The following is a 16,362-nucleotide window of genomic DNA, read 5'->3' as shown; positions in this document are numbered from 1 at the left end:
AACAATTTATGACGCATTCCGGTGAAGTTCAATGCATTACAAATCTAATATGTTACTTTCCATCAAATGTGCGATTTCTTCTTGTGATAAGTTTAGATATTTTATCACTAACTACGAATTAAGAAATAATCTGGTTAATATTTTCTATCATTAATAAAATTAAGCCAACCGCGTGTTTGTCGTTGCCTTTCTTTATTTTCTTTTTTGTATTTTTGGGATGTTGGCAGTAAAAAACAGTTTGATTCGCGAATGAAATGAATTCTGGATAGTTTGAAGGTGCCACTTTACGTACAGCGATCTAATTAGTAAGTAAAGCATCATTCACAAAAAATTAAAAGGAAATGAGGGAGTCAAGTAGCCTGGGATGAGCGGAACCTTGCGGCGGCGGCTCTCTCTAATGCCTTCAATCTGTTTGCTTCCATACGCTCTCTCTGTTCTTCCGTGACCTGAATTTCCCTAAAGTTGGCAGCTCCATTGTTAGGAACCTGATCTGGAAATTCTTCCACACACCCACTGGCACCAAGTTTGTCAGCAGCCACCATCTCCTCAGCATGCAAGTTCTGCATTTATGTCCAATAAAAGGGCAACAAGTTCCATGTTGCCAATTCATGTACTTTTCTCATAAGATTAACTAGGAATTGAATTTCAAAGGTACAGATAAGAATTAAAGGAATATATATATATATATATATATTATTTCAACGAAGGCTGACCTTAATTAGTTAAAATTAATATTATATTCATGAGGAAACCATATTCAGTTTGAATATTAACTATATTTATTTGTCTAGCATCTACTTGGACAATCAGAAAACTAATTCCATACAATATCGCAGGCATTTGCTGAAATTTCAAATAATAATTTATACGTGCAACTAGTTTTACCCAGACTATAATTACATGATTTGGCAGCAATTAGATTAGTCGTTGGATTTCAATATAATCAAAACAGAACAGTTCCACCGACTTTTATTTACAGAGTAGCTCTGAACTGCACGATAGCTTAAATAAAACGAAACGCAAGAACTTACTTCAGTATCGTTCTGATAACTGTCGTGAAGCATGGCTTGCATATCATCAGCATCATTGTTCCTCGAAGATGGGTCGGCCTGCTGATGACTTAATGCCTCATTGTCCATGGCTTCTTCAGGCGTTGAAAAACATTAAAAAAATTAATTAAAAAAATTATAAAAAAAAAAAAAAACCCTAAATTCTACCATGTGAGCCAGCCAAGAAAGAGACAGGACAATTGTGCCTAATTGTACTGCAAACATCTATTATTAGATAACTATTCATGTCTTCAAAAACAGCCAGAACTTCAGGTTATGGATGAGTTACATATCTATTCCAACTCATCCATAACCGAAGTTCTCATTCTACATCTTTCCCCACCGTTTTCAGTTTCTATTCAAAGTACTCTTATAGATCCTAGATTGGTCGGTCTTGGTCCATGAAATAGAAGACCGAAAGTTTTCGGTCCGGTCTTGGGATGGGATTTTTCCACCCCGGACCAACCAAATAGTAAAATAAAAAATATATATTTTATATATATTATTTATATAATAATTATATAATTAATTATATAATTTTCATCTAACCTATCACCATTTACAATATAAAATTTTAAATATGTAAATTATAATTACAAATTAATATTAATGTAATTAACTAATCCATATTAATAATTCACTTAATTTTAATTTAGTAATTTAAATAAATTTTTTTTATTAATTTATTTGAAAAAAAATAATTAGTCCGGACAGATAACTACCAATCTGATCCGGTCCCTATGGATATTCTGTTTGGTCTGGTCCGGATAAAATGATGGACCATTTCGGTGCATCAACCCCCGGACCAGACTGACCGATTTACACCCCTACCTAAATTTACTAGATATGGGTTGAAGTGATGACTCATTTGTCATCACCAACTTCCCTTCATTTTCTCTTTCTTTTTCCATCATCTTAGATAAATTTTATAGCATAACCAAACTAGAGCAAGCCTTGACTATAATCATCCATAACCAACATCAACAAGCCCCTAACATCACATGAAAAACTAAAAACAGTAATCTCGGGCAGCGGGAACAGAAACTAAAATTTTGAACTTTCCTTCCTGTTGCACTACAAACATAACTCTTTCTGTAAACTTTTTGAAAATCAACCTCTTCTCAACATTTGACTGTACCCATGACCCGGTGCACGAATAACACATCTGCATCTTTAGAATGTCCTCCGCTACTGAAAATTCTCGCTTTCATCATTTAGAATGACACTACTTCAATCACTATCTTGACACCAATTTGACCCACTTTTCCTTCTTCCCCACATCATTGGTATTCAATATCTTCGCTTATCTAATAACTAGCTGCCTTTTTTACATATGTTATCATCATGGCAAATAACTGTGGTCTATTTTGCTTTACGCATAACAGTATTCAGAATGCAAGTGAAAACATCCAAATGCCTTTGCGACATCATAACTGGCAGGTAGCATACCTTGTTCAACATTTAAATTGTCATACTGTACTGGTGGTTCTTGCAACTTTGTCGGATCCCCTCCCTTGCCAACCCTCTCTCGTAGTTCTCTGAGACACATCTGTTCATAATAGAACATTGGACAGAAAAATTATTACATGATGTATCCGTAAGTAATACTGACAACACTACATATAAAACTTTTAAAACTTGTTTTATGTGGATCCCAGTGGCAATCTAATCAGTCTGGTTTGAGACTATCATGCTACTAGGACATTTGGAAGGAACATTTGAGAATAGATTAGAAATGCAGTGTCAGAACTAGCTTTGTGCCGATTTAGTGAAATGCCCAGATCTACTTCAATTACCTTTATTAGTTATTAATTCACCCTAATTTCCCTTGGTCCTATCTGCCTAAATGAGATCCATAGCTTCAATCTAAACTTCAAAATTACAGAACAGATATACCATAATGATCATTTTTTCCATAAGATACATCAAAAAAATCAATAGTCAAACTTTAAGTCTTATTAATATATCTTGGGCTATAACAACACAAACAAAAATGAAAAGACTTTTAGAATTTATTAGCTCAACTAATGTGTTTATTTGGCCTCAATGTGGGTCTTTGAGGGTGAACAACAGCTATGTGAACTTGTCTATTTATAAGTTATTGTCTATCCTTAGCCAATTGTCCCTATTATATGTTTTTAAAATGAGTTTATTAGTATCGATTAAGAAGTTTGCAGGGAAAGCTTTCAGAATTTGGAACAACCATAGTGTCATCAAGCATGAACTTGCCCAATCTAATCAATTGCATAACCTGTTAGGGTGCAGCCTAGCTGTCAAGGCATAATTGGGAAGAGCTTTAGACTCAGACATCTTGAGTTCAATTCCATACTAGTAGTTTCCTTGGATTACTGAATACACAATTCTGAAAGGTGGGGTAGTGTATCTCGGGTTCACTACCCAGGGATTGGCCCGAAGGGCCTAGCCTTGGTGTCATAGAGAAATTAGTATATTATGGGGCACTCAAAAAGGAATTTGGATGTAATATTGGACGGGAACAATGATAATCCAACACAAATTTCCAGTTAATTGCATTGCTTGCATAACTATACATTCAATGCTATGATGAAATAAATGAACTAATCCTCTATGCTTCATTAAGGAGAATGATAAAAACATTTCCTCTACATTTGCTAAATCATTTTGACATGCAATAACTTTCCATAACTTTCCAATACGCATTATCTCCACTTATAGACATGCCAAATCATTTTGATATTTTGTTTCAGGCAAGTAATATAGAAAGTGGTTAGAGGTGAATCAGTTAAATACAAGAATATAACTAATTATGAGATTGAAATATGTTAATATAAAATTATCTCACCTTGACACGCTTTGTAGCAGCAACTTGTTCCACTTTATGTATAAACTGATCAAATGAATAATAAGGGAGTAAATGGGAGTGCCATTCACTATATAACCCAATTAGGTTTCCCAGATCGCTAACCTACAAAGTACAATTGATAGATGTAGTTTAATTTATTGTTTAAAAGGCAGAAAATAAACCAATGAGGCAACAATAAACATCAATGAAGCATTAAAAGAGCTGAAAATTTAAAGGACAACAGAGAGAATGTACAGAAGCCTTGAACTATTTGATCAATGCTTATTGGCAAATTTTCTTTTACTTTGATGTAGAAGGATGCCAGAGTTCTGGACTTCGATTGGATATTATCTGGGCAAAGTGTACTCTGAAGAACATCAACTTCTACAAATAAGCCGCAAGACTTTTAATCTCTGAAAGAGGAATGGAAAGTTCACTACCATCGAAAGAGGTAATGATCAGGTAACAAAGTATCTGTCGAGAAGATGCGTCACATTGATGAAAAATCACTTGAGAGCCAGAGTAGAGGGCTGATTTTGCAAATAAGAAGAAATTTGAATGGAGTATGGCTGGATAATGACATTTCTCATGAAGTCCTTGTCGACAGATTGGATACTCAAGTCAACAGTTTCCAGCCCAAGTTAGCAAAACGACCATATTGATATATTAACATCTTATTTCAAGGACTCTAGCTTCCATAGAGTTCCAGACTTGACCTCATCAGGTAAAATAACTATTTTATTATTACTATTCTTTGTATCCCTCCAAAAGGAATCCGTTATGCAGAAGACTTTTGCAACCAGATAAAAACTACTTTTGAAATCTATAGGCAGATAAGTTGACTGCAAGGTGAGGGAAAAATCCATGGAAGTAGGCACGTTCCTCAAATAACAAAACCAAATTTTCATGTTGTTCTGACTTAACAAATCGCCATACTTCAATTAGCTGTGATGATATGACCAAGCTTTTGTTTTTATGGTTCACCAGTTACAGAAAAGAGAGGATTAGGTCATAGAGCTATTTTGTTTCATACACCACTGATGTAATTCACTCGAAGAAGCTTATCTGCATTCTAAAACAGTGTTGCGTTAATGGCAATAACGCAGTGTGGTGATTAGGGTTTTAGTCCAGATTGAGATAGTGTGCTGGTTGGATAGGATGGGATTGTGTAGAGAGGTGGTTATTGATCAGAAAATTTTTGAGTTCAGTAAGGAGAATGACAAGTGGTGGAGAATTACTGAGAGAAGCCGTCGTGGGGTAAAATATATTTCTTTGGATCATGAAGCCATGGGATGGTTGGGTTCAATGGTTAGGGAGTGTGCAGTTTCTTTGGGCCCTGTAGAGTTCCTGAGAACTCGTAGAAAGGGTAATAATGTTTTTATGGTGAGGAGGGGATGGAACAACAATGGCTGGTTTATATGCATTTCAGAATATGGGCATGATAAGAGGAGAGGTATGTTATTGGTGCCGGAAGGAAGGAAGGGAGAGGGGTGGAGAAACTTTGGTATTTCTCTGCAGGAACTAAGCTCTTCTTCCTCTGTTTTGAGTGTGAGAAACAAAGAGGGTATGGTTCAGGCAGGGAACCCGGAGAGGTTTAGGGGTGGTGGTGGTGCTCCTTCATGGACAGCAGTTGGGGGACAGTCGTACAGTCAAGCCCTTCAAAAGGGCCAGGTTAGAGCTGTGGGCGCTGGGTTGCCAGGCGTGGGAGGTGCAGAGATCGTGCATGGCAGTGTACTGTTGGGGCCAAATCAGGAAACTATATTAAGGGTGCTGAGGGAGATGGAGAAAAAAGTTGGGAATTTATTAGAGGAAATAGTTTGGCTAAAACGGTGCGTTAAAAGCAAGGAAGAAATGAATATGGATAAGGACTGGGTTTCGGGTGTTAGTAAAGATATAGGAATGGGCCGTGATTTGGGAGTAGAGTTGGGCCCGTTTGTGGAGAAACCTGGCCCGAAGGATATGGGTTTGGCTCTGGGCCAGACCGTAGGCCCAAAAGCAATTTGGCTGCCCAAGCAGCGGGAGACCGAAACATCAGTGCAGTTGCCGAGTCACGAGATATCAGCCCAGGTGCCGATAAGCGCCGCGTTGGTCTCCTTCCCACCGGCACAGAAAGATACCCCGGTCGCGGTCGAGCTTGACGTGATCGTAGAAGATCGAGATATTGCAGAAGCTGGCGAGTTCGCAGAAGATGCTGAGATCGCAGCAGACGTTGTTTCAGTGGAGACCGTGAGGGCTAATTCCCTGTCGTCGCAAGGGGGTTTGTCGTCGGGGAGTACACAGAACCAGCCGTGTGTGGTGGTCGAAGGGTTACTTGCAGCTTCAAGGTCCATCTCGATGGAAGAAGATGGATTTTTGGGTGAGATACCGCCGCTGAGTCGTGGGGTATTTCTGGGAAATACTGTCGTTGAGTCGAGGGGTGGGGGGATGGAAGGCATCGTGGTGAGATCTGAGCAGTTGCCTATCACGATTGACCCACTAGCATTGGAGTTGGTTTCTGTGGAAGAAAATAAGGTAGGAGATGGGACTGTACAGATAAATTTGGCTGCCCCTGCCAGTGGGAAACCAGATTTAGTGTGTGGCTCGGAGCTGGCTGTTTTTACTCCTGTAGAGGAGGAGGGGGCCAGCCTAACTCCTTTGTGTACAGTCCTGCCTAGTTCTAAATATGGGTGTGGTTCGTCAAAGTGGGTTTTCAAGAAAGTACAAGAGATTCAAGCAGTCATTGGGATTTCGTTTGGAGGCTATGAGGAACAGTTTAAAGCTCTCCTTGTAGCTCTTGAGGATAGTCATTTGAAGTCAGCTTCAAGGCGTGATAGGGAACTTAAAAAGTTAACGTGCTCTGTTAATTATGATGTGAAAGAAGGGAGTGGTGGAAGGGATAGATCGAGAGGGAGGGGCAACATAGTTTTATTATGAAGCCCAAGATTATATCATGGAATACTCGGGAGCTCAATGATCGTAATAAACAAGCTAGTATTAAATCGTTATTGCGGTTGTGGAAGGGGGATGTAGTGTGTTTGCAAGAAACAAAATTGCGACACATTGATAGAAAAATTGTGAGAAGTTTATAGGGGTGCCCGTATGTGGGTTGGACTTATTTGGCCTCGTTGGGAGCCTCAGGTGGAGTATTACTAATGTGGGATAAAAGAATGGTTGAGATGATTGAGGAATGTATTGGAGAATTTTTAGTTGCGACTCTTTTTAAAAATGTGGTGGATGGATGGGAATGGGCATTTGCAGGCTCTTATGGTCCTAATGTGGATAGGATTAGGAGAGGGATGTGGGAGGAGTTGGCGGGTTTATATTACTTATGGGATGTGCCTTGGTGCATGGGGGGGGATTTTAACACTATTCGTTTTCCTAGTGAGCGATCAGGGCAGGGTAGACATTCGATGGCTATGGAGGAATTCAATGAGTTCATTTTTAATCTTGATCTCATGGATCTTCCTTTGGCAGGAGGTGAGTATACTTGGTCAAATGGACAAGTTTGGTCGAGATTGGATAGATTTTTGGTTTCTCCCTCGTGGGAAGCTAAATATCCGGAAGTAAGGCAGAAAAGACTAGCTCGAGTCAGTTCAGATCATTTTCCTATTCTTTTGGATTGCGGGGGTATACACAGGGAGCACAGATATTTCAAGTTTGAAAACATGTGGCTTACAGCAGATGGGTTTGTAGAGATGGTGCGTGCTTGGTGGACTTCGTATCAGTTTATTGGTACCCCTAGTTACATTCTTGCTGGCAAATTGAAGGCTTTAAAACAAGATTTGAGGAAGTGGAATTTGGAGAAGTTTGGTCACATCGACAGTCAGAAGGGTACACTGATGGAGGAACTGCAAGACTTAGAAGAGAAAGAGTTCTTGGGAGATAATTCGGAAGATGTGGCATTGAGAAAGGGCATGGTTATGGAAAATTTGGAGAGGGTTTTGTTGTCAGAGGAGACTTCTTGGCGGAAAAAATCCAGGGCTCTTTGGTTGAAAGAAGGTGATAGGTGTACAAAGTTCTTCCACAAAGTGGCTAATTCACATAGGCGTAACAATGCTATTGAGTCTCTTAATTCAGGGACCCAGGTACTAGTTTCTCCACCCGAGCTAAAAAATCATATAGTTCAGTACTATGAGACCCTGCTTTCAGAATCGGTTCTTTGGAGGCCAAAGTTTGATGCTTTGCATTTTGAGGCTATTGACCCTCAGAGTGCAAATGTGTTGGAGAGACCTTTTGGCAAAGAAGAGATTTATAAGGTCATTTCAGGTATGGCAAAGGATAAAGCGCCGGGTCCGGATGGGTTTACAATGGGTTTCTTTCAAACCTGCTGGGACATAGTAAAAGGTGATGTTTTTCAGGTTTTCAATGAATTCCATTCTTTCCAAAAGTTTGAAAAATCATTGAATGCGACCTTTATTGCTCTCATTCCCAAGAAACATGGGGCAGATTCTATTGAAGACTTTCGGCCTATAAGTCTGGTTAGTAGCGTGTATAAGATCATTTCAAAGGTGCTTGCTAATCGGCTTAGTCCGGTGTTGGAACATATTATCTCCAAGTCCCAGAATGCCTTCATTCGTGGGAGACAAATTCTTGATTCAGTACTCATTGCAAATGAGTGTTTGGATTTCATATTACGGGAGGGAGGTTCAGGTGTTCTGTGCAAGCTTGACATGGAGAAGGCATATGATCATGTGAATTGAAAATTTCTCTTTTACTTGCTTGAGAGAACTGGATTTGGGGATAGGTGGATTGCATGGATGCGGCATTGTGTTTCAACCGCTCGATTCTCGGTTCTAGTTAATGGCACACCTGCTGGTTTTTTTGACAGTTCGCGGGGATTGCGACAGGGAGATCCTCTATCTCCTCTTTTTTTTGTTATGGTTATGGAGGCCTTAAGTAGGATGATGCAGGCTGTTGTTGGGGGAGGTTTCTTATCAGGATTTCAAGTGGGAAGTGATTCTGGTGGTTCCATGATCATTTCACATCTTCTATTTGCAGATGACACGTTAGTATTTTGTGAAGCGACTAGTAGCCACATCCAAACTTTACGAGCTTTGCTACTTTGCTTTGAAGCAGTGTCAGGGTTAAAAATGAACTTGGGTAAGTCTGAGATGGTTCCTGTAGGTGAGATCTCTAATATCCTAGATTTGGCAAGTCTCTTGAATTGTAAGGTGTCCTCGCTCCCTATGAAATATCTGGGTCTCCCGTTGGGGGCAACTTTCAAGAATAGAACTATTTGGGATGAAGTAGTGGAGAAGATAGAGAAAAAGCTTGCTGGTTGGAAACGGATGTATTTATCAAAAGGGGGTCGTCTCACTCTTATTAAGAGTACACTCACTAATCTCCCTACATATGCTCTATCTTTGTTTCCTATGCCTGTAGGGGTGGTGAATAGATTGGAAAAACTTTTCAGGACTTTTTTATGGGGAGGTATGGGAGAGGAAAGAAGTTTCATCTTGTTAAATGGAAAACCGTATGTGCCTCAGTTGTGAATGGGGGGTTGGGAGTTTGTAATTTGAGAATTTTTAATAAAGCATTATTGGGAAAATGGTTATGGAGATATCACATGGAGAGGGGATCATTGTGGAAGGAAACTATTGATGCTAGATATGGGGCCGATTGGGGTGGTTGGTGCTCTAAGGAAGTGGGAGGGAGGTATGGTGTGGGTTTATGAAAGTACATAAGGAAGGGATGGCCAGGGTTTGTAAATCAAATACGCTTTGTGGCTGGTAAGAGCGTTTGTATTAGATTTTGGCGAGACGTGTGGTGTGGAGATTATACTTTGGAAAGGGTTTTTCCGGCCTTACATCGTATTGCAGTTAATGGGGAAGCTTCAGTGGCAGATGTGCGTGTATACTCTCATGGTGTGCAGCAATGGAATGTTCTTTTTATTAGGGATTTCCATGATTGGGATTACCTATAGTATTAGAATTTTTCAGCCTATTATACTCATTGGAGATTCCTACAGCGCAGCGAGATAGTTTGAAGTGGCGAACTAACAACCACAAGATATGTACAGTAAAGGCGTATTACAATATCTTAACAACACAACGAGGTAGTATTCAGTTTCCCTGGAAGAGTATTTGGAGATCTCGTGTGCCTTCGAAAGTTTCTTTTTTTGTTTGGAGTGCTGCTCTTGGGAAGATATTGACCACTGAAAATCTGAGAAAGAGAGGTTGTGTAGTGTTGGATTGGTGTTACATGTGCAAAAAGAATGGAGAATCTGTGGATCATCTATTATTACACTATGAGTTTGCAAGGGTGTTGTGGGATGAAATCTTTGTAAGGGTTGATGTTGCTTGGGTTATGCCTATGAGGGTGGTGGATTTGTTGGGGTGTTGGCCAAATATGCAAAGTAGTCATCAAGTGGTAGCAGTATGGAAGATGATTCCGTTGTGTATTATGTGGTGTATTTGGTTGGAAAGGAACGCACGTTGCTTTGAAGATAAAGAACGCTCAATGACCGAGTTAAAGAATTTTTTTCTCCATACTTTAATGTGTTGGTTTTCTACTATTGTATTAGATGGGGATAATATCCAGGAATTCTTGTCTTTATTTAATCGTTCTTAGAATGTAATTAGGAGTACTTTTGTATACTTCCTGTGTACAAGACATATGCCTATTTCATTCATATATATAATATTTATCTTTTACTGATAAAAAAAAAAAAAAAAGAGGAATTAACATGAAAAACTGTTGAATGTGGCTTGATTTTATGCGACAAAAGCCACAGCCACATTGCAAACATTCCTTCAGGCTCAGAAGCCTTTAAAATCAATCATTCTGCAGCCCTTCCAAGCTATTTTCCAGCTGGCTAAATTAGAGGAATTTTCTTTGGCCACTTTTTTGTTTCATGGAAACCTTGCACTTTTGACTGATGTTTCTTAACTCTCTTTTTTTTTTCTTTTTCTTTTTTTAATGTTGTTGCATGCAGTAATTTAATTCTTCAGGAGAAACCACCATTGTTGAGTTGACTGAGACTGTTGACGCCATGAATGTCATACGTGTGAAGGGGACGAATGACAAGGAGTTAGAGCAGCGTATGAGGATGAGATTTATTGATGGCATTCTTAAGATGAAGCTAATACCATGGGCAAAGCTTTGGCTGGGCTATATACATGCACGACAAAAAAACTTCGGAGACATAGAGAGAGGCAGATAACTGCACTAAGAGAATCAGTATAAAGGAAAACTCCCTTTATGAATATGTGAGACTTCGCTTATATTGGAGTTTTGGATTTAGGTGTTTCCTAGCACTCCATCTTTGTTGGCGAATTCTCGAGATCTCTCTTGTATATAGTCCTACATATATAGGTGGCTACCTAAAGATGTGCAAAACTGTGTAGAAAAATAGGAATAAGTGCTTCAAAAACGAATTATACACGGCATATGGCCAATCGTTACGGAGGTTTGAATGCAAGAAATGCGAGCCAAAATGAAAGAAGGAAAGAAAAGTTCTTATGATTTTGTCGGAACTATCATATCATTCCAGATTTAAAAGAAACATAAATTAACTAAAAACATTTTGTCCTAACTCAGTCTTATTATCCGGAACAACTAAAACACAATATATTTATAGGGAAGCGGGGAATTTCAAATCGAATCACATTAGAGAGAGGGCATGCGGAGTGCAGAATACCTCATGACCACGGCCGCGGTACTTGAAGGCGCGAGGAAAGTGGCGAAGAACGTAGCCGAGACCATCATCAGAGAGGAGGAGGTCCGGAGTGAGCTTTGGCCTGGATCTGGATTTCACTGCCTTCTGGGAAGATTTGGCAAGAGCAGCTGTGGACTTTGGAGGGGAAGATCTTGTGGAGTCGAGGTCAGGGTTGGGAGCAGAGACAAAAGCGGAGGAAGAAGTAGAAGAGGGGCAGTCACGTGACCAATGGCCTGGGCGGCCGCATTTGTAGCATCCTGTTGGTGCCGCTCCTTTTCCATTTTCCATTTCCTCTTGCTCTTCCTACGCCCCTGCCTGCTAATTAATTTGCAGCTCTTTTATATATAAATATATATATATATATATATATATATATATATATATATATCACCGTGGCGGGAAAAAGAGGAGGGAAACACAAACAAATTGGACCCGTTGGGTCAAGGATGAACACGTCACGCGGACCGGAATTGGGTCAGGGCTTGTGTGTTAAAATTACGGAGAATGCTAATGTGGCTATCAATTATGTAAATTAAATGTTCCTATTCATCTTTTTTTACCTTAATGATTAAGAAAATGACTATTTGTGAATTTGTATATTTTTTTCTTAATGGTTAAGAACGTTTAAAAAATCATTAAAAGAAAATTATTTGCACTATTGTGCATATTTAGAGTACACATTTGGTGTCCACCCTAGTTGTTAATGCCGAAAAATTTCATAACAGGTTGGAAGAGGAGAAAAAGTCATTCCCGACCCTCTATGACGATTCGGCCCTCGATTGATGTGGTTTGGAGCCCCCGACACTAGTCTGGTGCAGCTGTACAACTTCGATGCTCACATTCATAGCGGTGAATGGAAAATAAATGTAAGAAAAATCAAAAAAATGGAGACACAAATTTGCGTGGTTCGGCACTGGGCTTATGTCCACAAGTCATTTGGAAGGAGAATCTACTATAATATGAGTATTTTACAATCTCTTTTGGTCTCTTATTTCTCACTGTATAATGGAAGTCAGAGATCTATTTGCTAGAGGTGATATTCTCTCTGAAGCCCTCTTCGCGAGGTTGAAGAAGCTGAAGAAGTCCCTTGTAGAGTCGTCTGGCCCTCCCCTTTTATTTGATACGATCCCTCTTTCTGCATGCCCCTCAATAATGGTGAGGAATTGCAACCTTTTTCCTTGCATGTCTGACATCTTCTTTATTATTTTCCTTTCCGTCTCTTCCTTCCCTTAGCTCTGACACATTCTTTTCCCTTGTCCCCTTCTTGTCTCCCCTTCCTCTCTCCTTCTATTGTCTTCTAGTGGAGGGAGGTCGTTTAATGGGCTAGGCTTGGTTTATTCGGACTTAGGATATTTTATTTCCTTCAATTGCCCACGATTCTTAAGGTCCATTTGCTCCAAAAAGAAGGCCGTGAGAATCTTTAAGATAAAATCTACGACAAAGATAGTATGTTGAAATCCATAAAGAAATAAATTCCAAGAGGTGCACTCGACTGCCTACGATGTGAGCATGGAGTTCGACTTTGGCGGGAGATGGACTTGACCACATAAGGTGCAAGGGTGGAGCTCGGCTTTTGGCAGGAGATGTACTCGACCATCTCAGGTCCGAGCGTAGAGCTCAGCTTTTGGCGGGAGATGTACTTGACAGTGTCAGGTGCGAGCTTAGAGCTCGGCTTTGGTGGGAGACGGGCTTGATCACGTAAGGTGGTGTAAGCACGAAGCTCATTTTTGGCAAGAGCAGACTTGACCGCATAAGGTTCGAGCACGAAGCTAGGATTTGAGGGCGAGGGTTGGGCAATCAAGTGACTTGCCCGACTGTTGATCTCCTGGGAGCCCAAGCGATCCCTGACCTTTCCTTGCCGTGAGTTCATCGCGAGGGAGGTCAGGCAATCGAGTGACTTGACCAGCCTGTTGACTCTTGGCGAGGAACAGGTAGGGTCAGGCAATCCTTGACATTTCCCGCCCATGAGTTCATTTGTATAGACATTTGCCTAATAGGTTGCATGAGGTCTCTTTTGTTTTTGATGGCTTTGGCGGGTTTTTCCCCTTGATATGAACCATTGTTGGTGTTTTTGTTTCGCTGTTGATGTTTGTTAGTAGTAACCCATACTAAGAAATTAGGGAGCTCGTCGACCCTCTGGGTCCATCTTAGGCAGTTGCCAAGCCTGTCGACTCATTCACAAACATAACCCGCGTGAGGTGGTTGTGGAGCTCGAAGGCTCGTTCTAGAAGGTAACACGCTGGCGGCAACTGTGGCACGAGTGTAACACTCAGTGTTTGCAGGAAAAGATGCTATGCTAGTATTGTTGTCCAGGAGCGAGTCCAGTGACTTGGCTTTATTTGCGTAAGGTTTGGCAAGTCAAGGGATTCAACTTTGTGGCACTCGAGGGTCAGCAAGTCAAGGGACTTGTGTCCAAATTGTACCTCGTGATGAGTAAGGGACTCGACTTGGTGCTACGCGAGGGTTGACAAGTCAAGGGACTTGTATCCGATTTGAACATCGCAATGAGTCGAAGGACTTGACTTTGTCAGTGCAAAGGTCGACAAGTTAGGGGATTCATGTCTGACTCGTACATCGCGATGAATTAAGGGACTCAACTTTGTCAGCGCGAAGCTTGACAAGTCAAGAGACTTGTGTCCGACTGGTCAGAAAGTCAAGGGACCTTTGTCCAACTAGTACATCACAGTAAATCAAGGCACTCGGCTTTGTTGGCTTGAGGGACAACAAGTGAAGGGACTTGTGTCCCACTTGTACATCGCAGCGAGCGAGGGACTTGGCTTTGTGGGTGCAAGGTCAGCAATTCAAGTGATTTGTATCCGAATGGTTGGGAATTCAAGGAACTTGTGTCTTATTTTTACATTGCGGCGAGTCAAGAAACTTGGCTTTATTAGCACGAGGGTCGACAAGTTAAGAGACTTGTGTCCAACTAGTCTGGAAGCCAAGGGACTTGCGTCCGACTCATACATCGCTGCGAGTCAAGAGACTCGGCTTTGTGGGCGTGAGGATTGGCAATTCAATGGACTTCTGCATCGTGGTGAGTAAAGGGCCTTGGCTTTGTTGGCACGAGAGTCGGTAAGTCAATGGACTTTTGTCTGACTCATACATTGAGGTGAGTAAAGGGACTCGGCTTTATTGGCACGAGGATCGGCAAGTCAAAGGACTTGTGTTCGAATCGTACATCGTGGCTAGTCGAGGGCTCGACTTTGTCAGCGCGAAGGTCAGCAAGTCAAGGGACTTGTGTCCGACTTGTACATCACAATGAGTCAAAGGACTTGGATTTGTTGGCGCGAGGGTCGGCAAGTCAAAAAACTTGTCTCCGACTTCTACATCGCGGCGAGTTTAAGGACTCAATTTTGTTAAACAAGACACTCATCCTCACTAAAAAGGCCAATTCGATTAGCGTAAAAAACCCAAATCACAAATATGGGGTTTGCAAACCCGAATCGCTTTGATAGAGCATGGCGAGGGTTGGAGGCGTGCCAAAGAGGCCAGTGGGCAGCCATGTTTTGGCAATGATGAAAATCCGGGTGCCCTCGATGCCAAGTAATTTATTCTAATGGAAACATATTAAGACTACCTAGTGACACCCGAGTGGGGCTATGTAACCTGTGTTTCACGCCACGGGAACCAATTCTGTTAGTAAATGAAATTCACATAAATTTTAAGATATACAAACTAGGGTGTTGTAGTCGTTGTAGCTGACTTTTGCTTAACCGAAATTGTCTGCTGCCTGTTGCTGTTTCTTCATCTTCCTTTTTTGTTTTTTTTTTTTTTTTTTTTGGGGGGGGGGGGGGGGGGCAATGCACTGTGGGCAAACCAAACATTGTCTCCATTATGGTAAAGGACTTGGAACATTGCATGGAGCGTGGCCGGGGAACTCCCTGTCAGTGATGGAATGTGTTGGCAAGTGATGAACCATGTGGTTTGAGTGGTTTTGACAGTCGCCATGTCCCGGTGTCGTCGTGGTTAAGGAAGAGCGGCAATCGAGAAAGTTATGTGGCTGAGCAAGGGGCGACCAAGCAAGGGATGATGAAGCACATTGCAGAGGCCATGCAACGCTCCCTAGAGGCAGCTCGTGTTGGGCCAGCCCTTTCCTTGTGGCCGAGTGGCTGGGCAAACCTTGGTCGAGCACCTACAATGTGGTTGTGATGCTTTGTGGCCGAGAAACTCCAAGGAAGCTCTGGTTGAGCATGTGGTGGCCAAGGAAGATGGCCAAGATGCAGGTGTCCAAGATGTTTGTGGCTCGAGACGCACGTGTCTGATGAGGTGCAGGTTGAGCTGCATGGCCGAGATGCAGGCTAAGCTGCATAGCAGAGATGCTTCTGTGACTCAATTGCGTGCATGGTCAAGATGAGTCTGTCCAAGTAGCTTTGACAGTAGCCGAGGGGCTGGGTTCGTGGTGCTTACATGTGGTCGAGGAACTTGTGTTGGCCGAGGAAGTGAGGCCTAGTTACTTGGCTAAGATGTATGTGGTGGGATGCAAGTCAAGATGGTGTCGAGCAACTTGCTCTGGCCGGGCACCTGCTCAAGCCGAGTACTTGTGCCCGCCATTGGGTGGTTGAACAATATAGCATGTGGTGGCCGAGACAAGATGGATGCCCGCGAGCTTGCCAAGAAATTGGTGGTTGAGATGGGTGGTTGAGTGCATGGCGTTGGTGGGTGACTATCTTCATGGCCAAGGAGTTAGTAGAGCTGTGGAGCACCCCGTCGATGACAGAGATCGTAGGTGATCCTGGTGGTGATCTTCGGTTGCCACAATGGACTCACGGCTATTCACCGTGAGCTTTTGGGTGCATGTAAGGTGCACTGGGTGCGTGGCCAAGGGCCGCCGCGTGCCCACTATAGTGGTCAGGGAT

The 16,362-nt window shown here is 41.7% G+C and overlaps 1 protein-coding gene across 1 annotated transcript; it reads right to left on the bottom strand.

Moving 5' to 3' along the window:
* Window positions 1–193: 193 nt before the first annotated feature.
* LOC109006188 (TIMELESS-interacting protein) lies at window positions 194–11,854 on the bottom strand. The gene is made up of 5 exons (XM_018985396.2): window positions 11,489–11,854; window positions 3,871–3,993; window positions 2,499–2,598; window positions 1,032–1,144; window positions 194–560 (listed from the first exon to the last, which is right to left on the bottom strand). Exons 1-5 carry the CDS (start codon window positions 11,792–11,794, stop codon window positions 351–353), a joined length of 852 nt encoding a protein of 283 aa, XP_018840941.1. The 5' UTR covers window positions 11,795–11,854; the 3' UTR covers window positions 194–350.
* Window positions 11,855–16,362: the final 4,508 nt, after the last annotated feature.

This window comes from Juglans regia, chromosome 13 (assembly GCF_001411555.2).
Source record: "Juglans regia cultivar Chandler chromosome 13, Walnut 2.0, whole genome shotgun sequence".
Lineage (NCBI taxonomy): Eukaryota > Viridiplantae > Streptophyta > Magnoliopsida > Fagales > Juglandaceae > Juglans > Juglans regia.
This window is presented reverse-complemented; position numbering and strand designations above follow the sequence as displayed.

What these genes read in the sequence shown, in the direction of transcription:
- LOC109006188 (XM_018985396.2), bottom strand. Translation starts at nt 11,794, where the DNA reads ATGGAAAATGGAAAAGGAGCGGCACCAACAGGATGCTACAAATGCGGC. An exon ending in ACCGCGGCCGTGGTCATGAG is followed by an intron (nt 3,994 to 11,488) that starts GTATTCTGCACT and finishes TGTACTTTGTAG; the next exon opens with GTTAGCGATCTGGGAAACCT. An exon ending in CTGCTACAAAGCGTGTCAAG is followed by an intron (nt 2,599 to 3,870) that starts GTGAGATAATTT and finishes TATTATGAACAG; the next exon opens with ATGTGTCTCAGAGAACTACG.